We start from the raw sequence: 24,801 nt of genomic DNA, 5'->3' as shown, positions 1-24,801 counted from the left end.
AGGCTGGTTCAGTGGAAGAGAGACCCATGACTGCAGTGGAGGTGATATGAGAGGCTTCTAGGTTCACTGCTACCCTGTGGTGAGGGTGAAAGGGAAGACTTCATGAATGCTTCCCTAAGAACCCCTCCTAACACTCAGAAATACCAGGAAGGAGGACAGAAGGAAAGACCAAAGAAAAGAAAGGAATAAACAGATTATAAAGAGTGATATTTGGAAGAATTATTATGACTGTGAGGGGAAACAGACATCTCTCATGTTTCAATACTGCCCATTGTAGAGTCCACCAGGTTTCCCATTTTCTCTCTGTCCTGACCAAGAAATGCAGAATTCCTTGGCTATCCCATGACCTGGCTAGATGCATGTTTTTCCAGCAGGCTTGAACCCAATCCAGGGGCCATGAAGATTCCTAAGCACTGATAAAGGTGTTTATGTTGTTGCCCAAAACTCTGAAAGAAACCAGCCCTGTCCCTGAGTCAAATTCCTCAAACCCTCATGTGAACTCTGCCCTCCCTCTCAGTGCAGAAAAACCTAGGTAGAACCTTCCAATCTCACTGTGCCTTTGGGAAATTATGTTGCAACCCTCAGTAAGTAAGGTTTCCTAAAAAATGCTGTGGACTGCTCATCCTGATATTTAGGGTTTCTTTCTTTAGAATCCCAACTGGCCCCACCATCAGTACAGTTTGAGGCACTACCTTGTGGGAACACTTCTGCCCCTATTTTCAGGGCAACTCCAACCAGTCAGTCAAATAGAACACTGATTATTATGGTTTGAATCACAGAAAAATCTTGGAGTTCTAACTCTCAATACCTGGGAACAGGACATTATTTGGAAATAGAGGCTTGACAGATAAAATGAAGTTAAGATGAAATCATCATGATGGGCCATTAGTCCAATACAGCCAGTGTCCTTAGGAGAAGAGGGAAATAAGGACAACACACACAGAGAAGGAGGAGGGCCAGGTGAAGATGAGAGGTTGGATTAAACTGCCATCAGCCAAAGAACACCTGGGACCACCAGAAACTAGAAGAGGCAAGAACTGATCTTCCCCTCTAGGTTTCAGAGAACATGGCCCTGTAGAATCTTGACGTCTGGCCTCCAACATAATGAGAATAAAACTGTGTTGTTTTAAGCCATCTAAGATAGGGAACTCTATTGCAGCAGCCCTGGGAGACTAAGATACCCATACCAGATTAAGCAGGAAAAATACCAAGGACAGAAAACAAAGAGATCCAATGGAATCGGTATAAACAATTAGCAGACATTTCACTCTTTTCATATGAATCACTGAATAGATTGAGTTGATTTTACACTTGCAGCACACATCAATTTGAACTAGCCACATTTCAAGTGTTCAATGGCCACATGAGGCTAAGGGTGACTGTGTTGTACAACACATCTCAAGAAAGTTAAAGCAGAGTTCTGAAAGTAGGACAGATCAAATTTGGCAGAGACCTAGGAAGCCCTGCCTTCTACTGTGCAGTAGTTGTCATTTCATCCATTCGTAGTCATCCTAACTATGTAGGATACTGTCGGCCAAAAGGATCCCGAAAACATTTACTTTTAACCTAACACCCTAACAATGGTTATAATTTTTATACATTCCCTTCCAGGTTTTGTTTATGTGTGTATTTTTCCAAGAGCATGTGCAATTTTGTATTTTCCCTAAGTAAATCCCACACTTTCCATCATTGTATATACACTTGGAAGTTTTTGGTTTTTCAAATCATATTTACATCTATCATAAAATTTTTAAAGCTACAAAAAATTTAAAAGATGAAACCTAAAATCACTTGTAATCTTATCACCCAAAACACCCATCATTAACAATTGAGGTATTTCTTTTCACTGCCGTTCAGTATGTTTTTATATCACTGAGCTCTACTACAGAAAAGTTTGTAAATCATGGTTTTATAAATGAATATCTTTTCATAAATATCTTATGTATAATTACTTCATCAAGATGTTAGTAACTACATTAACATTTTATGATCTAGACAGGTAAAATTGATTTTCATAATTTACCAAAATCAATGTTGACCACACATCCATTTTAGCCATTTGGACTGTTTTTGCCTTTAATTGGTATAGATGACAATACAATGAATACTTTTGGTAGTTTTTCTGTACTTCAATATTTCTACTAAATAGAATCTCAGTAAAGGGATTATTGGATCAAATGGATATATTTTTCAAATAATATCTTCTGCTATTACTCTGAGTTTGAAAGCAATGTGTTTCTATGAGGAACATTTACCAAACGTAGCAAAGTAAACAAACTAATTTCATACTTCACAGAAACCTCCCACCCCAAGGTATATCCTCAACATTTTGGTGTTTCTTTCTGTGATTTTTCTAGCGCATACTTTTTCTTTAATTGACCTTAAGTCTTATTGTGTGATCTATTTTCTGATTTTTTTTCATTAGCTTTACCTTTTCAAATGAATTATATTATATCAAAAATACTTCCCCAAATATTTAAAAATTCTCTTTACTTCTAGTTTTAAAGATTATACAATTATTTCCTACTTTGTTTAGCCATACTTCCATTGTTGAAATTTTAGTTTGTTTTGCCTCTTTTGCCCTCTGATAAATACTAAAATTAATATCTTTGTGTATAATTTCTTTCTGTACATCACATTGTTTCCTTGGTATAGATCCCCAGAAGTTATTACTGAGTTGGAAAATAGGAGAATTAAAAATTCCTGAAACAGACTGAGACATTGTTTTCTATATAGATTCCATATAATGACTGCAATGAAATTCCTTTTAAACATAATTCCAATACATAAAAATTTACTTCCACATGTCTGTTCTAAAAACTATGCAGAATTCATAATGAGAACAATGAGCCTCAAAGCATTCCAAGCCACACAATCAAGTCAGTCAAAACACATCCACTCTAACTCCATGATGGGCAGTGACTGTCCCACCAGGCAGGCTGCCCACCTCTCTGGATCCTCTTAGAGTGTTGCTCCTCACTCAAAGCTGGTGCACTGCCATCCAATCACAAAAACATATACCTTGTATCTTTGTGTTCTTTACTGTTTACCATTTCATTATCACATACTACTACAGCAGAGCTTCATACTTTTAAAATAATTGAACATTTCTAAAAATTAAGGAAATACAAAAAATATGGCCTCTAAGTAAGAGTAAGCAAGTGAGTAAATCAAGTTTGTCTGAGAGTTGGAGTAAGCCCGCCATACGATCAAATAAAAGTTCCATGTAATCTCAACTACTAAGTGAATACACACACACACATTAGTCCTTTTATAGATTCATTCAGTAATCTGGTCCTCCCGATTTTATTTTTGCAATAGGTTTTAACTTCATAAACTTAGAATGCAATCACAGGACACATTTTAGGAACATAAATTCTCATGATCAGATAATAACTATGATATTTTTTTTCTTCTCCTCCCTTAGGATAAATTTCTAAAACTGGAATTATTGGCTTATAAAAAGGAATATTTCACATTTGTTATATTAAGGTTTTGATTTTTCCCTCTTTCACTTATCTGTTTAACCAATATTATTTAAAGACATATTCCTTGCCAATCTCTCCATTCATATGTACATATCACTTCCTACACCCCAAATCTGTTTATTTGAATAGGTACTGATTTAAAACATATGCAATTAAAAAGTCCACCTTGTATGGGTGTGCATGCATGTGTGTTTACACAATAAACAAATATAACAAGGAGAAAGTAAGCTGATAAAAATACTAATGAACTGATAAAATTAAAGGATACATTTCAGTATAAAGCACTGGTATTTTTAGTACCTGACCCTAGTGTCAAGTTTAAAAATACATACATGGGTACTGTGACTCATTCAACAAACAAACACTATAGATACAATAATGTTGAGTAACAGTCCTACGGAACTCTGCCACATTTTCAAGTTTTCAATCAATGGGGATCATCTGTATTTAATTAATACACTCACAGACTCCATGGTTAAGGGAATTTGAGGTCATTAATCCTTCATCATGGCACAGTATTGAGCCAAATACAGAGATGCTGACATACTCCTCTTTAAGGTAAACAACACAAATTTTGTTACCTTCCTTGGCAAGTCTATTCTGGTATTTATAGCCATAAATGGTAATCTTCAATACCCACTTTGAAACTGACTCCAAAAGATGCAAAATTAATACTATAGTCCCCCACTTATTCTCAGGGGTTGTTCCAATAACCCCAGTGGATGCCTGAAACTGGATAATATCAAGCACTACAATTTAATGCCTTTTCCATCTTAACTAAGCACTTACCATACACTGCAGCTGTAATTTTTGCAGCTTGAAATGGAATAGCAATACTAGCACAAATTTATTTTTTTCCACCTTCACAATTTCACAGATCTTTCTTATGATAGATCTTAGCAACTTCAACATGCAACATTTTTCTTTCCTTACTAAGTTGAGAATGTCCACCTTTTCACCTAAAGGAAGCACTTTATGGCTTCTCTTAAACACATCTGAATTGCCAGCATCACTACTCAACACCTTCTCTTTGGCATCTCTGAATCATCAGTATTAAGTAAAGCAAGAGTTTAACCAACACATAACACCTGCTCAGTGGCTAAGTGACTAATGGACAGGTTGTACAACTGGAAAGCATTGTCACAGGACAAAGGAATAATTCACATCCTGAGTGGGACATAGCATGATGGCCCAAGATTTCATCAGCTACTCAGAATAGCATGCAATTTAAAACTTCCAAATTGTTTATTTCTGTAATTCTCCACTTGATGTTTTTAGATCACTGCTTACTGCAGTGGTAAATGAATCTGCAGAAAGCAAAACTACAGAAAAGGGGAGACTGCTGTATTTTATGTTCTTATAGGAAGGTCATCTACCCGTTTACTGTTTTTATCTGAGTCCTGAAAGATGGACACATTGCTGAATAAGACTGAAGTTCCTTGTGCCTATATTAGGCATGTTTTGAAGAGCTGAGCCTGCAAAAGAATGGTGACTGCTGCCAAGATGGTGACTCTGAACTCACCATTCATTCCATCACACTTGGAATTCCCAACATTGAAACAGGAAGTTTTCATGTTGCCAGGAAGGACATTCCACCATTTATATTCAAACCCAAGCGCTGGCTCCGTTCCTGCTGGACATGGTCTACATTCTACAGAAGACAAGTGAGGCGAACAAATACAATTAAACTGCATCTGGACAATTTCCCCTTCCTCTGTTCTAAGCACCGCTAAATCATAATTAGCAGAGAGGGAAGTGAAAAGGGGAGAGATTGGTCTACCAATTCCCTTAGAAATTGGTAACTTTTCAAAATTGATCTGGAAAAATTTCTGAATAGAATGTGTAGGTATGTGTATATATTTGGCTTTTTTGCTTGCATACTGGCATGCTATTCTGCAATGTATGTGTACACGTAACTTACAGGGAAGATCTATATGTCACCTACATGGAGACATTGTCTTATCAATATCCAAAGGCAACACTTATGCCATTAAGAATGTGTCATACAACATGCCACTAAAACAGATTTATGTTAAATAAGCCACTGTGGTCTCACAAAGCCATTATCGTCTTCAGTCTCAATAAGAAAATTGTCTCTTAAAAGAATTTTTCAATAAAAACAATTGAGAAAAAGGTCACGATAGCCCAATAAGTTTATTTTGCTAAAGGTTCAACTCATGGACTGCTGACATCCTACCTTTGGTTCCATCTGAAAAGGTCCCAGGAGGGCAGGGTTGACAAGAAGATGAACCATTGTTATAAAATCCAGGGTTGCAGGGCGGACAATCCTTCTTCTCTCCAGAAGGGGGCAATCTAATAGCATCAGTGAGATCTTCCCTGCAGATTTTGGGTTCTATCCACTTGTACATTATCTGTGTCTGTAAAAACAACAAACAAGCATACAATGTTATCACAAAAACACCGAACTGGAGCCTAGGAAATGGGCAAACAGTGGCAGAATAGAAGGGCTAGCTGAAGAGAATCTGAAATACCAGTGACAAAATAACAGAAAAAGCAAAGTTTGGTGGGGAAACTATTACTTTTAATTGTTTTTACCCTAAGCTACATACACAGTTTAGGTACCACATACACAGCATGTTCCTCATATGAAATCTCTCTTTAAAATATACAATCTCATTGTTGCCCTTACTCTTCTAGCCAGTCATTCATCTTATTCTTCAACTGTGGTTTCTATTTTCTCATCTGAGACCTCCACTGAACTTTTCCTATCCTCCAGCCACAGCACATAACACCATGCTTTGCATAAGGTGATTGCAAAAGAAAAAGATTATTTTTCAAAAAAAAAAAAAATAGAAGCAGCTTCAAATTTCAATCCTAATGGTACATAAATATTGGTTGGTGCTCTCTGAGTCTTCTTCAATAACTTGATGTCTGTCTTGCTACAGCTAAACTATTTTCTCCAGAGCTTCTGGCCCTGTTCCATGTGTTCTGAACTTAGGGGTTAAGGCAGCCTCTGCCCTCAGTGAGAGTCATTTAAACCCCATCCTTTATTCTCTTCCACATATGCACTCACCCCACACAAAACAAGATAGAAAATAACTAACTCAGCCAAACCCAAAAAGTTGTTATCATAAAGTTGATATTCTCACTTTGAAACCAGATATATCAAATGGGTTAGCTGTTCTAAAACAAACTTGATATGCTCCGTAAGGGAAAAAAAGGTATTCTGATAAAATCAGAAAAATAAATCAACACTTTCATAATAAAATATAACTTCTTTAAAGCAGACTAAAAATTCCTCCCACGTCTAATAATCTGCCGAATGTGTTCTTTCTCCTTTAAAACAACTTCTGCCACAGGAAGTCTACTACTCAACCAGAAGAATCAAACTTAAAAGCAATTCTCCACCACTATTTCTAGTTAGTAGAAAATCATGTATAATAAGCCCTTAGGCCCCTCAATTTTATTCTCAAGTATTTGGAAGAGTAGATTACCCAATGAACAAGGATGCTTAAGAAAATGTTATAAGGTAAATGTCTCAACATAATTATAAATACTCCCTTTTCTCACATTCATTTTACAGCATGTATCATGATAAACTTTAACCAGCCATTCCACCCAAATGCCTCTGTTACCATCTATAAAATAATGGCAGCTCCAGCTGGGGCTTCTTAAATAACTGAAAAAATTAATTACATACTGTTTCTATAAAAGGTTCTTAATTTCCCATAGGAAAGGCAATATAAAATTCAGAGATTCTAAGAAAATGAAACATCATATTTTGGGGATTGGATTTTTAAAATTCTGACTTTATAAAAAATAAATTTCAAATTCTAGTCCATTCATTTCCTAATTTATTTCAACATTAATAAAAATGTGTGAGCTACTATATGGTTGAGAATAGGTGGTACCCACATACTGGGAGTGGGTGTTGATACTGTACACTACCATATAATCTTCACAACCATTTTGCATATTATTTAGAAATGAGGAAACAGTCCAGATTAAAGCTATTAAATAACCCACCCAAAGTCATGCACAATTGGTAAAGGTGAAGTAGAAGTAGTCAAGGAGAGTCAGTTTGGTAAAGACAAAAATAATAAAATGTGTAAGTGCATTTTGAGAAGTCAGTTAACCATGTAATTTGTAATGCAAGCAAACCAAATTTTTACAAATTAGAAAATGTGCACTACCTTTAAGCATTTAAATATTGAGAAGTCAAATTTCAAATATGACTCTGTAGTAAAAGTTTTGTTTACAAAGTCCCTTGCCTCACATGGCAGATTAATTCTCTACCTCTGTTTCTAATGGGAACAGATGCTTTCAACTTCAGCTGACTGGGAAAGACAATAATTAATATTAATGACACTTAACACCAGATGGCTTAAAATGCAGGTGAAAAATCAACAATTCATTCTTTGATATATAATTATAAGATGTTTTTGTGAAATCACAACCCCAACAGAGTAAAATTTACCAGATTGCCATTAAGATTACAAAAGAGCTACAATGCCCCTGTGTGTTTCTGTTATTTAACACACACGCGCGCACACACACACACACACAAAAGAAGGAATTCATTGGAAGCTGGCTCCCATATTAAATAAAGTTCAAGTCCAGGAGGACTAATATATATGCAACTTTTGAGACTGGATTTGCCCATAGTAACCTGTTTTCTTTTTTCAAATATTGCTGCACAGATGTATTAACCCTTTATAGATTGGCTGAATTCATCAGAGCTGAATTACATATGCTTTCAAAGGGTCCCCCCAAGGCCTCTAACCTGCCTTGAGCTCCAGGTTATTCTGGTACAAGTGGTCTCAGCCAAGCAAGTTAATGCTGGCCCCCCTGCCTCTCTCAAAACTTGATCTTTCCAGTTGCTAACTGCTGGTCATTTATCATTTGTCTCTCTTGAATGACCCACATGATGCTGCCAGGTTGTGTTTGACCCTTCCTTAAAGATAATATTCAACATCCATGGCTGCTTGAAATAGGTCCTTAGCCTATCTAGCTACAGGGCAGTCTCCACCTGAATTCCTTTCCTACAAAGCTTTGCTGTTTTTGTTTTCTCATATGGTTATCTCCTTCTCCCCTTTATAAGCTCTTAACAACCTTGGTGGTCATCTTCTTCAATATGGAAGATACCACAGGGATTTATCTGGAGGTTCTCACCAGGCTTTAGGCAAGAAAATGTTTTAAATTAGATTGTGATAAATACACTAAAAACACCACACTGCACACTTCAAGTGGATGAAATATATGATGTGAGAATTCTCTTTAATAAGTTATTTCTTTAAAATACCTATATTTTTAAAGACTAAAATTTTTATTTTAAACAAATTCAGACACCCATAGTTGCTGAGAAGTGCTATATTGCTTCCCCACCTTCTGAAGTAAGCAACGTAGGTTCATTTAACTTGCTTAAATCCTATGTGAGCAAAGTCAGATAAAATACTCACATCTTTTTATACCCTATTTTTAAAATATCTCCTAAACTTATCTCTACAGGATCAGTCAGAAGTATTATGTTACAGATATTGGACACTTGGAGTCATTTGAGGTATCTTCAATATCACAAAAAAGAAAAGAAAGTACAAGGCAATTTGATACCAAAATACTAGCAACTTATGATCCACAAACTGCCTGGACTCAGAGATAAAGCAGTTGGGCATGTAGTCTAATGCCTCCTGTTACGATTTGTATGTGAGGTGTACCCCAAAAGGTCGTGTGAAACAATGCATGAAGATTTACAGAAGAAATGACTGGGTTATGAGAGCCTTAACCTTAACTTGATCAGTGAATCAGTCCCTTGATAGGGATTAACTGAGTGGTAACTGAAGGAGGGAGGGTGTGGCTGTGGAGGTGGGCATTGGGGAATGGTCTTGGGGTACATATTTTGTATCTGGCAAGTAGGGTCTCTCTCTCTCTCTCTGTTTCTTGATCATCACGTGAGCTGCTTCCCTCTGCTGCAGTCTTCCACCATTATGTCATGCCTCACCATGAGCCACAAGGAATGGAGCCAGTCACTTATGGACTGAGATTTCTGAAATCATGAGCCCCACATAAACTTTTCCTTGTCTACAGTTGTTCTGGTCAGGTCCTTTAGTCACAGTAGTGAAAAAGCTAAGTAAAAACCTCCTCTAAGAAGGCTTCCTGCTAAACCATCTTCCCTACCAGGAGCTCTTCTAGCCTTGCAAAAAGTTCCCTATTTAATAAGACATGTCAATTTAGGGCTGGGAAGCTATGCTTCTTAGAATATTATTGCCTCTGACTGGAACTTACCTTCTGTACGATCACTGGATTAGCCCAAATTGTGTCTTATGGAAAAACATAAAAAGTATATTTCTTCTTTTCTAGTATTTCCCTTAAATGCTTAAAATAACTATTTAGGAAATTTTTTCTGTACCTAGATTAGAACAAAGCACAGCAGGAGATTTAAATATTAATAAGACAAGTTGTTTGTTCCAAAGGAGGTTATAATCTAATACTGATGAGACAAGTTCACAAACTGCTATAAAATCTAAAATAAAACATATGAAGGGGATACAAAGCACTGGGTTTGGAAACAATCTGGGTTAGAGTTCCAGACTTAAAGCTTTCTGGCTGTTACATTAGGGAAGTTATTTAACCTCAGTGTGCTTCAGTATCCTCATCAGCAAGCTGGGTATAATAATGTTTAAAGTACACAGCTGTTGAAGAAACAACTAGAGGAAATTTTTGAATATGTGGATACAGATATGAAGACAGTGCATGTACAAACATGTGCACAATGCCATCTTCAGGTATTAACACTGTGATTACTAATATAATTATTGTCATCATCATTATTTCCAAGAGGAATACATATGTCATGCATATTCCATAAGAGAGATCAAATCTCTGCAAGACTAGCAAGAAATGTCACAAAAACGAACATGATCCTTCCATCCCATTGTCTTTTCCCCACCTCAAAGAAATAGTCACAGCTCCTTCAATCATATTTTCTATGAAATATATGGGCCTCTCTCCACTACATTCTGCCCATTTTGTCAAACTTTTTTCAAGCTTTATCCAGAGGACAGAATCCAACATTCAAAGTGATAATCATCATTCATTTACTAAGTCTCTTATTTATTAATTTGTTCAACATGTTTCATTAACTTCTATATGCCAGGCACAATACCAGCTTAGAGATATTTTTTTAAATGAGCATGAACCATTGTCTATCTACAGGAAGTTGAGAGATCAGTGGAGAAAATGGTCAATTTGCAATAAAGTGACCTGATATAAAAATGCTAGCAAAGCCTATGATTACCATGAAAGTATCAAGAGAAGTATGCACAAAATTCTGTGGGAATTCCAAGTATAGACAGAAAATCTTGGTGGGCCTGCTCATGATATTTAAGAGTACATGCTTTCTACATGCTTGACAGAATTACTCTTTCTGCAACACACACAAAAAAAACGCATTTTAGCCCTGCAGGTGAGTCTGATGCACACTGAAGTTAGAGAGCTCCACATCTCTCAGATGTTTACATTTTTCTCTATTCTTAGCTCTGCCCTCATCACCCACTACTCTGTGTGTAACCAACCAGTGCTCAGTATAGATTCACTGAATAAATAAATGGGTAGGCATTCCACATGTTCCGGATGAAATGAGAGCATCAAGATTTGAATAGTTCCAATTCCTATTAGCATTTTCCTGAAGAAATGTTCCCTATAGGCAGAAAGCAATTTATTTTGAACTAAGATTCAAAATAAACATACAAACACATCATATAAATTCTAAGTTCAGAATATATATACCTCAATAGCTGCTTTCCTTTTTAATCAATTTGATGATCCTCTCCAAGCAAGGGGAAAGAGAGGTCAAAAAGAGTATCATAGGACAAAGAAAACCACACACGGTTGTTGAACCACTGTGAAGCATCTTTAAACTATGGGTAAATCTCCATACTAGTCTCAGCAAGGTCAAATGCCTTTGAAAAATATGAAACCAGGAAAACGAAAGTGCTGGAACAAACAAAAATAGAAAAAAAAATCACAAATTCATTTATGCAATCTATGCTTCACTATATATATATAAATATATATATATATTACATTGTATCCACTGCTCTCCTGTCTCCTTCTGAAGCCAGAAACATTTATCTTGAAATAAGTCTAAAGTCTCTCTAAAAACAAAAATAACAACAACAACAAAATCACTGAATTTATAGTCTAGTAAACTGTTTCATTTTATTAAAAAATCTACACAAAACATGATCAAACCTCATCCAGACACAATGAAAAAACATAGTCCGTATGCATGGGTACACATGTGTTTGTGTGTGTACGTGTGTGTGTGTGTGTGTGTGTGTGTGTGTGTGCATTCTGCACATAATACATGCAGGTGTGGTCTCACTTCTGTTAGGCCCAGATCAACTAGATTTTGTCACACTGTCATGGACATTGTAATTAAGATAATAAACTAGTCATTTACATATAAAATATGGCTTTTGCATATTTTTTGTGTTAGCTCAGATAAAATCCCTTTGCATATTAGAGCTCGTTTCAAGTCCCAGTAATGCTAAATTCATGATTACATAGAATGACTAAATTTACTTTTGCCTGACTTATTAATAAGGACAAATTTAGCTAACAAAAGTTCAGCTAAAAAATTATTATACCACGTCACTCTTCAATCCACTAATAACACCCTTACTCAGTCATTGGTATAGGGACATGAAGACCTTATTTTACAACTCCTTGTCAATTAATAGCTGTGATTTTGAGTCACTGTTCTAACTGAAAGTGATAGTTACATTTCTTACCATTGTAATTTTCCACTAATTTAAACTGGAATGTATTTAGTCTTAAGTATTCAATAAAAGAGTCCTTTAAAAGAAATAAAGACCTAAGAGTAAGATAATCAATGTAAGTATAAAAAGTACAGATTAGAATGTGGGAGTGCAAAATTAAGGAGAAAAAGGGACAATTTTTTCTGATATGTGTTTTCCAAAGTAGTTTAAAACATCATTATTTCAAAGATGCAAACATGTAAGGAACACTACATAGCAATCAGTTTAATCTCAGTTTCTCTTCTGATGTAGGCTGCTATGGGCTAATTATTTAATTAAGAGAATGATGGATCAACTACAGAGTTTATGTGAGAATTTTTTTCCTCTGGATAAATGTTGTTTATATGGTAGTTACTTTGCATTTTCTAAATTCAATTAAATAGCAATCCTCCACAGGTAAATTAGCCTATGGTTGCATAGCTTTTATTGATAAAACCTACTGAGTAGCCAAATAATTAAATAGAAGCTACAAGGTATTTTTATCTTGTGAGTTGCAGTACACATTTGAAAGCTGATTTCTTTTTGACATTACTTAGAAAAAAATATAACATTAATGATAGCAGTAATCAGTTGAGTACAGTGGTACATGCCTATAATCCCAGCAACTCAGAAGGATGAGGCAAGAGGATTTTAAGTTTGAGGCCAGCCTCAGCAACTTAGTGATGCCCTAAGCAACTTAGCAAGACCCTGTCTCAAAATTTAAAAAAATAAAAATAAAAATAAAAAGGGGCTGGGGATGTAGCTCAGTGATAATGCAACTTTGGTTTCAATCCCCAGTATGACACCCCCGCTCAAAAAAAATAGCAGTTATTCATACAGAGTTCATGCCAGGTACTGGACTGGGAACTTTGTACTGAATATCTCACATATGCTTATAGCAGTCTCACAGTACTGTTATCAATCCCATTTTACAGATTAAACAACTCAGATTTAGAGGCATTCAGTCATTTGCCCACAGAACTAATAAGTAATAGATTTGAAAATGAAAGCCAGGGAGGCATGCTCCAACACCTAAACTCAAATTTCTTCTATAAAAATCTCCCTCAGGAACGAATTTGGTGTGTTCAAACTAGGGAAATAATTGGATGAATATGGGAACACTGCAGATACCTTTCCATCTCCATCACATGGGGTATGGATCTGGAAATAGTCCTTTGTGGTACAGGGTGGGCGCTCCATACACTCACTGGATCCTTCCTCTGCAACATACACACAAAAACAATATTCAGAAATGGTCCTTTGTGACTGTAAGAAAAGAAAAAATCAAAACAAAAATGTTAAATAAAAAAATAACCTTACCAGAGCAATTTATGTAGAATAAGCTAGGTCTAAAGAAAATAAAGGCCTACATTTTTATTTTCCCTTGAGTAATAAATCTACCCATGATATACATGGAGCATATCATAGTGCTCCCAGGAGACACTGTATTTCTTTCATTATCACTGAATACTGGAAGTTTGGAATGAATTAAAAGTTCCTCAGTATAGCTCTATACCAATAAATCATAAAAGTAAAACGTGCGTTAGATTGATATAAACATAGCCGTAGCTCTTACCTATGGAGTATGGAATAAAAGAAAAACATAGACAAAGGGGGAAAACTAATGCAGAAAGGGATAAGGCGATAGATATTTTTTTTTTCCATTCAATATTGATTCTTTTCAGCACACTGGCATCTGACCCTCCTCCATTGCTGGCATATGACAGTATACTTGATCCAGAAAAATGTGTAAAGAAAAAGAAAAAGAGAGTATAAACCAGCCCTACCTGAAAACTGGGCATCCTCTTTACACCTTATGCATTCTTTGGCCCCTTTCTCAGAATAGGTGTTTCTGGGACACACCTGGCAGCTGAATGAACCTGGCTTGTTGCTGAAAGTGCCTGGCTTGCATGGAAAACATTCTGAAGTGTAAGCCACCCCTGTGTGGAAATGAAAAACAGGGCATGGGAAGGAGACCCACATCACTAAGTCAATCAGCGCCTATAGTACTTGTTCTACACAGACATAAGAGGGAAATGTCAATAGTAAGCTCAGCTCAATCGTTTTATTTCATTAATTCAGCACTAAGAAAGCAAAGAACAGGGATATCTACTGAATCAAACAAAATTAGTACAGCAAACACTTAAGAGTTTTTATAGAGGTAAATATATTAAATGATTCATCAAAAGACAAATCTAATATCTCAAAAATGAGATAAACTCTTAGATCCCTGACAATTCCCTGATCTTTGTGAGACCTGTTCCCTTTTTCTTCACTACTTATTAAATGACAGATAAGACCAACAGATCCTAGAAATGGGTTATCTTCCAGTTTGCAATTCCAGCCTTGGCCAGCAGATGTCCATATGAATAATAAGTTAACATCACAGGAACAAGCACAATCAGAACACAGTAAAATGTAAGTCAAACTTTAATAAAGAAGAATTGATACTTTAATTACAAGTACCCCTAATTGAGCATAAACTATACCAGGGTTTATCAGATATGCACCTGGACCAGAAACAATCCAGCTGGTCCAGAGAGGCATAAGAGGTTTATGAAATAGCCTGGTGGCGATGTTTACAAGATTATTATTTTTATGAATATAGCCATGACCAGATTATTAACTCTGCAAGAAAGCTCAAGGTCTGGCACAGCAGACATTGTATGAATATAGTCTCCTATTACCAAAGAAACTTTATTTACAGACACCTAAAGTCATTATCATGTTTACCTCTTTTCACAAATTAAATAATTCAGTTCAAAGAAAAAAGTAAACTATCAATCAATGAATTTGCTAGAAATCAAACCAGGGTCCCTAGTTGATAATTCTCATGCTATGCATCCGGAACCATTCAATACTCAAATAAATATTTTAACTATAAAACTGGATTAATGACTGCTAAAACAGCATGCTGTGAAATACCTTCAATTGTGATATTTTTCACCAACACAGGCTTGACAGCCTTAGAACCCATAAGGATGCCTGTAGTTCTCCAGTATAGTATGTTTGTTCCTGATTTCAGCATTACCTGTGCAAAGAAACAAGACATTCAGGTCAGATAAGCCAACTTCTTTCCAATCACACCCAAAAGCTACTCCCTCACATACTTTTCTATGCCTTATAATGAAACACCATTAATTTAGGACCAACAAATTTAAGCCTCCAGCTAATTCTGACCTCAGCTCCAAAGACAATTTCTTAAAAAGAAAAAAAAAAAAAAAGAGTAGTTTGACAATCCACAAAATATTCTAAGAAACAAGGAGAAGAATCCTTCAAGCCTGAACAAAAAGACAAAGTGATTTTCAAATCATTACATGAAGTCTTGGTTTATATTTAAAGGGGATTCATTTTAAAGGGTAAAAGTTACTCAGCCCACTTGCATATTTATAGACTACCATTCACAAGTACATCTCTGAGCTCTGAAAACAAAAAAAGCAACAGAATAAGCTTGCTTCTTCTATGGTTTGTATATGACTTGGGTATGGCTTGAGTGTATCCCCTAAAGATTCATGAATTGGAAGTTTGGTGGTATTAAGAGGTAGTGGTACCTTTAAGAGATGGGGCTAGGAGGAGGTAATTATATCATTGGGAGGACTGTTCTAGAAAAAGATTACTGCTAGTCTCATAGAGCAAGTTAATTCCTACAAGAATGAGCAGTTATAAAAGAGCAAGTCTGGATCTCCCTTGAAATCTCTGGCTTCCTACAAATCACTATCATGTAATCACTATCACATGGTGATGTCATTGTCCATGAAACCCCCACAAAAGCCAAGTAGATGCTGGTGCCATGCCCCAGACCTCCGAAACAATGGGCTAAATAAACCTTTTTCTTTACAAAGTATCCAACTTTGGGCAGTGTGTTATGGCAATAGAAATAGGCTAATACAGCTTGCTTTTTAAATTACTTTAAAACAACATTGCAATAGCAATAAAAGAAAAAAGGACTGTTCTAACAGAATAACTTAACTCCCCGATACTTAAATGAATCTGAATGACACTATGTCTAGTATTTGATTCCTTTGCCACTGGAACATTTTTCTAATTAAAAAAATCAAACTAATTTTCTGCTAAGTTTCATGCTGATACCAGCAAGTGAACCAATTTTAAGGTTTCCTGGTTTTGTCATTTGCTACTTTTATTTTTGCATGCACTCTTTGACTGGTCAAATTCAAACTATGTAAAATTAATCAGCACAATTACTTCATCAGGCCAGAGATCTGGAAAAGTAGTGCATTCAGGACTTTCTGCCTGTATTTATTTAGTCCTCAAAAGAGAAGAAAACATATCTGTTGCCAAGGGTTACTTGTACTTTCAAAGCCCCGCTGACTGCATGCTTAGGTGAATGAATATTAAGTGGTACTAATATTACTTTCAAACATACAGATAAAAAGAAAACCTCTGCAAGGGCATATTGTGTTAATCATTCAGGGATGTGGCAACTGCCACAACCACAAAGGCAAGAATGGATGGTCCTTCACTGAAACACAACTCAGTCTACAACGCAGGCACCACGTGAGGCCCTTTCCATACATCGTCACATTTAATTCAGCAACATCTCTCCCCTTTCTTAAATGAAAAAAAAAATAAAATCAGACGCTAAGAGATTAAGCAAATCAAAGAAACGACTATAAGCCAGAGGTAGATTTTAAGTAGTGTCATACTCCAAAGAGAGCCTCAAGTAATAACAGGTTCACCAAATCTCACTATTCAATAATCCTGCCTTCAAGTATTTAAAGAGATGCCCTGTGAAGAAATAGGTAGTTACTGTACCTAACATGACTGAAAAGAGTAGAATTTTGACCAGTGATGGCAAATAAATACGAAGCAGGTTGAGGACCAAAGTGGGTGGATTTTGTGAAAATCAGAGGGCTCTCCAACAATGGAGATAGCACAGTGCCCAACAAAACAAGCTTGAAAATCACTTGTTGGGGATACTGCAGGGAAAGGTTGGAGGAAAGGAATTCAAAGATCTTTCTGATGACAAGTGACAATGGTTCTATATTGCATGAGACAGGCACATTTGTTAACTTTCATACTTAGATTTTGTCAATCTTGTATATTGATTTTGAATGGAGTTCTTTCTTGAAAAGGGAGGAAAGTTGAAATCTGATGGGAACAGAAAAGGAAAGGAATACAAGGAGAAAAGAAAAGGTAGGAAAATAATCTAAAAAAATAAAAATATGAATCCCTGAAACTTAGGGGCAATTTTTTTCCTAAATGGAAATTACCTTAATTAATGGAAAAAATTTTTTTTCCTTTTCTTTTCTTACAATGAGTGCTTAGAAAAGGCTGGGGAAAGGAAGGAGAAAAATGGGATTGGTAGAAAAGGAAAAGGAAAAACAAAGAAACTTACAGAATGAGAGCCCCATTCTCCATTGTCAGTGAGTTTTACCCACTTGTCCGTGGTGGTATCCATCTCCTGGCACTGATCATTTTGAATCTGTGGAGTAAACACAAAGATCTCAGTAAAGATTCTGGAATAATGGCTTCCACTAAATTCCATATATAGCACAGGCTACAAGAATGCCTTTCAGTACATACTAAATAACAGACACCATGTAACTCCCAACAAGTAAATAGGCCAAGACCTCTGGAGACAAAGTAACAGCTGCATACTTGGGTGAGCAGTTCTAAGCAAACCTTCTCATTATTGGGACAAAAAGACTAGCCCATGAGGAAAGAGAAGGAAAATAATTATCACTAAAAGTCATTACAAAAGAATCTACCCAGCTTATTAAAACATTTTAGCGGCTTGTATTTACCAGGCAGGTCTAAGTGTACACAGGTAAATAAAGATGATCTGTGCATTAGTGACAGTGAAATTTTAAGTTAATAAATCAAGTCTGCTTTGTTTTCATTTCCCCAGGACTCAATGCACAAGTTAAGTGGCCACAGCCAAAATGAAAGTTTCAAATTGTTATTTGGGGGTGTTATGGTTTAGATCTCAGGTGTCCCCTGGAGCTGTGTTAATGCAGGAGGTGACATGGATTAGTTTATGAGAGCTGTAACCCAATTGGCAGATTGATCCATTTGATTGATTTATATTTTGAGGGGACTAACTGGGCGGTAACTGTAGACAGGTAGGGTGTGGCCAGAGGAATGAGGGTGTGTGGGGTGGGGGGGGCGTGTGCCTTTAGGGTTAATATTTTGTTCCTGGAGCCTTCCTTGCTCTCTCTGCTTCCTGCTCACCATGAGCTGAGCGGCTTTCCTATACCACGCCCTTCAACCATGAGCCTAAATAAACAAGTCCTGTTCTAAGTTGTTTTTCAGGTATTTTAGTCACACCAACAGAAAACTAACACAGGGTAAATGCTAATTATTTGCCTTGCCAATTAAATGACTACAGATAATCTTTAACACCAAACACCTTGTCCTTTCCACTCAGTTCTTGCAAAATGCCTAAGGGTTAGGACACTACTCTTCCAGGTCTATGAAGACTACAGAGGCATCCAAAAGTTGGGCCATCATTTCAGTATTGCAAAATAGTAAGCAACAGAGTCGAGTTTAAATAAGATCTCATTACCTGTACTTCTGTCAAAAGAAATGGCTATTATTCTCTTCTCTAAATCATTTTGCTACTTTGTTCATCCTCCCAACCAGTTTACAAACATTAAAATATTCTCTAAAAGTTATAATTTTCTAAAGGCTTAGTTATGATAAAAGAGATCCCTTTACCATCCAAATACCAGAGAATATCTGCTACCAAGGATATTATATTAATTGAATTCTTGTCTTATTTATATTGTAAACATAATGACTATTTTCATAATTCTTTTATTCAGAAGACAAGGATCTTGAATGTCCCTTTCAAGGGCAGTGTGTAGATAAGCTGAGAGTTTTCTACAGTTGAAGGCAAACGTCATGTTACCATGATGTTCTACTACCACCCAGATGATCTGAGTTCCATTACTCTTTCTGACACTAGTAAAGGTATAATCTTGGTCCAATCACTTACTCTCTCTAGGTTTTAGTTTCAGCATTTTAAAAATTGGTAGGGATGAATGCTTCGAATTAAGTGATGCTCACATGTATAATTCTCAGAGCACAACTATATCTTTCAACCTGATGACTGTGAAATACTAACCCTGAGTCAATAAATTGCAACCTATAAAGCTGAAGTATCAATAAAAGGATCATGAATTTGCCATCCCCTTTCAGACTAAAACCAGAAGAACAGAGGCATCATTGAAAGGAAGTAATGAAACATTATGCCCTAAAAGTACCCTTATTGACAACTCTCAAGGGACTTATTGAGCATACAAAACTACAAGTTTATTCTAACAATTAGATAACTGTCTTGCCTTTCATCATTATTTTAGTTTTAGCAATACAGTTGAAATGCCCCCAGAAATAGGAAATCATTCACTCTGAGAAGTGTTTCACAAACAAAAGGTAGCTCGAAAAGTAAATGTTTGAATATTGCTTAACATTTTAAACTTATCAAAGGATATTAGTGCTAGGAGGCTCCTTCAAATGTCCTTTCACACAAGGGAATGCCAAGGGCCGGAAAGTTAATTTCATTGCTCAAGAACACACACTTAACAACTACAGAGTCAGGATAGAGTCAGAATCTCTTGACTTCAAATCTAAGGCTGTTGGTTAAAATATCTATTGCCCCCAAACTTTTGATCTAGAAATACCCATTACCAAGAATAATACAAATTTGTTTTAGAACTGTTAGTACATTTGTTCCTTAAATCTGGAGCACAGAAACATTTTCCAAAATATTCTCCCATTTACTAGCACAACATGCACCGTCGTATAAGAAGTCAATCTGAAAACATTTTATAAAATGTTTGAGTCCATGCCACAATAAATATTTGCTAGATTAAGTACAGTTTACATAAAATAGTTATATAATTTTAGTCACTATTCTATTTATCTATTATTATATTCTATATTCTATAATCCTATTTAAGATCAGATGCACTATCCCATCCATCATTTCCTTTGAACTGTAAAATTTCACAGAATCAGAAGTCATTTCTGTTTCTTAAATATTTGCTCATGTATACATTTGAGTAATTCTAGTCAGTAAAAAGAATATATATGTATATATGTATATTTGAAATTGCAAAGAGAAAAAAATTAAAAACTAAAATTGGCAAAATGTATTTTAACAAAATAGCATTTACAGCTATAAAAAATTAAATTAAAATGAATTTTGGGGAAAATATTTGTTACACACAGTCTAAACCAGTCATCTAATGAGTATAACCAGAAGTAAAACAAGCCAATGTTATACTAGGAGGTGAGAGTACAAAAATAAAGAAACAATATTAACTATAAACTCAAATGTTATAGAAAAAATTTACTTTTATTTTTTTAATTTTTTTTTAATTTTTACAGACTGCATTTTGATTCATTGTACACAAATGGGGTACATCTTTTCATTTCTATGGTTGTGCACAATGTGGATTCATATCATTCATGTAATCATACATGTACATAGGGTAATGATGCCTGTCTCATTCCACCATCTTTCATTCCCTCTATGTAATACAAAGTTCCTCCATTCTTCTCTAACCCCCCACCCTCCACCCCATTATATATCATCATCCACTTATCAGGGAAAACATTCAGCCTTTGGTTTTTTGGGATTGGCTTATCACTCCAATTATCAAGAACACAAACAATAATAGATGTTGGCATGGATGTGGGGGAAAAGGCACACTTTTATATTGCTGGTGGAGTTGCAAATTGGTGCAGCGATTCTGGAAAGCAGTATGGAGGATCCTCAGAAAACTTGGAATGGCTCCACCTTTGACCCAGTTATCCCACTCCTCGGTTTATACCCAAAGGACTTAAAATCAGCATACTATAGTAATGCAGTCACATCGATGTCTATAGCAGCTCAATTCATAATAGCTAGATTGTGGAACCAACCTAGATGCCCTTCAACAGTTGAATGGATAAAGAAACTGTGGTATAAATACACAAGGGAATATTATTCATCCATAAAGAAGAATAGTATTATGCCATTTGCAGATAAATGAATGGAATTGGAGAATATCATGCTAAGTGAAATAACTTTTCTTTTACTACCAACAGGGTCACTTACACAAAAAAGGGAGAAGGTATAAAGTGGAATGCAATAAAGATTAAGGGAAATTTATAGAAATGCCTTTCAAAAAGTAGAGTCTAGAATATAAAAGGCCTTACGAAGAATTCAAAGAAGATGTTGTTGTCGACATACTGGTACTCAAAGAAGACATAGCCTGACTTCTTCAGGTGCACAGCATAGATGAGAGACACCGTGCAGTCATCACGATTAGACTCTATGTAGTTTCCTCGAGGAATCCAAGAAGAGCTGTGGAAACAAAGCCAAGAGGCATTTTCTGTTAACTTTCAGAAACCACTTCTGGTCACAAAGCTATAATCCAGATTCAAAGCATAGCAGAAAACACCCGGAGCTTTTCCACCACTCTAAGGCCAACTCCATTACTGAGGGGAGGTTCATTTTTTTGATAGCACATAACTTCCTAAATCACTGAAGGTTATGTGATCAATTTTGCTATGAAACTGCTATTTTCACCATAAAAATTTGATCACCAACTTGATGAACACTAACTCAGTAGCCTTTAATGGAATTATTCTTTCCAACAACATCTTAAATTTTATTTATAAACATACACACACACACAGGGACAATCTAAGGAAAGGAAGAAAGAAGATTAACACACAGAGTTTCATTTTTTCATATTTTAAGTCATTTAGGAAGCCATGTGCCATAATAAAGAAAACTCATCAATAATTGAGTTGACTTTTGAGTCCCTAAATCTTTTTAAGGTTGTTTAATGACAAACGATTATTTAAAACAGAATATCATTGTATTACAAAGATTATGCTTCTAAATACGTGACAATAACACAAAGATGAGAGTGTAAGTATACCTATACTGTTACCAAAGTATACTAACTACCTACACTATGATACGAACACATATTGCAATTTCTAGCCTTCACAACCCATGGTGAGCAGAGAGATCCTAAGACACAAACAAAAAAACCTACCTGTAAGAGATAAAGTTGATAAACTATTATTTTTTAAAACTTCGTGTTATCAAAGAACATCCTGAAGCAAACAAAAAAGCAAAAGCCACAGACTTGAAGACAGTACCACAAACACAGACATATATCTGTCTTCATATACAGTGAACATTATATAAATATACACATACAAGAACTCATATCCATAATATACTAAGAACACTTTGGGCTCAGTAATTAAACCTCCTATATGATAAAACCTAAAAAAATAAAATAAAAAGAATATAAGATCACTTGGGTAGATAAAAAGAGGGGGCAAGGAAAGAAGAAAAGCATAGCAATATCAGACTGAAATTTACATTGAGAAAATTATACTAAAAGACACTACTCTGGAAAACTTCTGCTTGTCATTGAATTTTTTTTTTTTTTGATGAATAAGCTATTCCATAGGGTAGATGAGGAAGACATGTCCATATCTTCTGACCACCAAAACAAAGATCTGAGGTCTCATAACATCCTACTAGTATTTTTCTCTAAGAAACTCTTTTATTTAAAATACACAATGTTACTTGGCCCATTTATTGATTGAATTCTTTGTATTTTTGGTTTAAAGTTTTGTAAGTTCTTTATAAATTTTGGAGATAAGTGCTCTATTTGAAGTGCGTGTAGAAAAGATTTTTTCCCACTCTGTAGGCTCTCTCTTCACATTATTGATTATGTCCTTTGTCGAGAAAAAGCTTTTTAGTTTGAATCCATTCCATTTATTGATTCCTGTTTTGATTTCTTGAGCTTTAGGGGTCTCGTTAAGGAAGTCTGATCCTAAGCCAACATGATGAAGATTCAGGTCTACTTTTTCTTCTATTTGGTACAGGGTCTCTGGTCTAATTCTGGACAGACACTTTACAGAAGAAGATATACAGGTGATTAATAAATATATGAAAAAGTGTTCAACATCTCTACTAATTAAATAAATGCAAATTAAAACAACTCCAAGGTTTCATCTTACTCCAATTAGAATGACTATTACCAAAAGATATTGGTATGGATGTGGGTAAAAAGGCACACTTGTACATTGCTGGTGGAGTTGCAAATTGATGCAGCCACTCTGGAAAGCAGTATGGAGATTCCTCAGAAAACTTGAAATGGACCCACCATTTGACTCAACTATCCCACTCCTCAGTTTATACCCAAAGGATTTAAAATCAGCATACTAGAGTAACATAGCCACATCAATTGAGCTGCTGTTTATAGCAGCTCAATTCACAATAACTAGATTGTGGAACCAACCTAGATGTCTTTCAACAGATGAATGGATAAACAAATTGTGATATATATATGGAATATTATTAATAATTATATGGAATTAATAATATATGGAATATTATTCAGCCATAAAGAAGAATAATATTATGACATTTGCAGATAATGAATGGAATTGGAGAATATCATGCTAAATGAAATAAGCCCAGCCCAAAAGTACCAAAGGCTGAATGTTTTCTCTGATAAGTGAATCACGATACATAATGAGAGTGGGGAGTAAGGAAGAATGTAGGAACTTTAGATTACATAGAGGGAAATGAGAGGAAGGAGGGGGCGGGGTATGAAAGATGGTAGAATGGGATGGACATCATTACCCTATGTACATGTCTGATTACATGAATGGTGTGAATCTACATCGTGCACAACTATAGAAACGAAAAGTTGTATCCCATTTATGTACAATGAATCAAAATACAGTCTGTAAAAAACAAATAAATGAATTTTTAAAAATAAAATAAATAAAACACACAGAGTGTGCACACACATTGCTGAAGTGTTGAAGGTGGTTTATCCCTGACAAATCCCTGCTGAAATTAATAGCCAATCTAAGAGTATTAAGAAGTAGTGGGGCCTTAGTAAGTGTTGGGTTGTGGAACCTGAACTCTCATGAATGAATTCATGCTTTTCTCACTACTTGGGAGGTTGACCCCTTTTTCTTCCTTTGCACATGACAACCTGCATTTTCATTTTCTGACACACGCTGAAGGTGAATGAAGCCCTCCCCAGATGCCAAGCAGATGCCGGCACTAAGCTCTTGGATCTCTGAAACTATAAGTTAAATAAATCTCTTTTCTTTATAAACTACCTAGTTTCAGGTGTTACGGGGGAAAAAAACAGACTAACACACAGAAGATACATGAAGAATAATAATATTTTCATGAACAGAATGCAATAAATCAATGTTGCTTGGTATAGAGAGCTAAAAAGAAGAGTAAAAGTGAGAAGAGGGGAAACAGGAAGGGAAGGAAGGGAGAACGTACATTGTGTGGAACAGTGAAATAATTCCCCACCATCCTTAGATCACTTGCATATACTAAGAAGTGAAAATTTGGGGTTCCTGAAAAACCCTGTCAGAAGATTGTCAGGGAACAGATGTTTCATTTTCAGAACATGGCCACATAGTTACATAGTCAATACAGGAAAACACAAAGGGGCAAAGCCCAGAGAGAAATACTTTGATTTTTTTCAAAACAATTAAACAAGCCTCCAACATTGTTATAGGCAAAGCTATAATCTCCTAGG

The 24,801-nt window shown here is 35.7% G+C and overlaps 1 protein-coding gene across 2 annotated transcripts in view; it reads right to left on the bottom strand.

Moving 5' to 3' along the window:
* The window catches only part of ELAPOR2 (endosome-lysosome associated apoptosis and autophagy regulator family member 2), a 169,043-nt gene that overhangs the window by 45,482 nt on the left and 98,760 nt on the right, over window positions 1-24,801 (bottom strand). For both annotated transcript variants that reach the window (XM_079151662.1, XM_079151663.1), the window contains 7 exons: window positions 21,413-21,560; window positions 17,604-17,690; window positions 15,173-15,278; window positions 14,035-14,187; window positions 13,379-13,467; window positions 5,686-5,866; window positions 5,011-5,139 (listed from right to left, as the gene is read on the bottom strand). In XM_079151662.1, coding sequence (XP_079007788.1) covers window positions 5,011-5,139; window positions 5,686-5,866; window positions 13,379-13,467; window positions 14,035-14,187; window positions 15,173-15,278; window positions 17,604-17,690; window positions 21,413-21,560 — 893 coding nt within the window. The remainder of the gene's footprint in view (window positions 1-5,010; window positions 5,140-5,685; window positions 5,867-13,378; window positions 13,468-14,034; window positions 14,188-15,172; window positions 15,279-17,603; window positions 17,691-21,412; window positions 21,561-24,801) is intronic.

The sequence above is a fragment of the Sciurus vulgaris genome (genome assembly GCF_902686455.1).
Source record: "Sciurus vulgaris genome assembly, chromosome: 8".
In the NCBI taxonomy this organism is placed as follows: Eukaryota; Metazoa; Chordata; class Mammalia; order Rodentia; family Sciuridae; genus Sciurus; species Sciurus vulgaris.
This window is presented reverse-complemented; position numbering and strand designations above follow the sequence as displayed.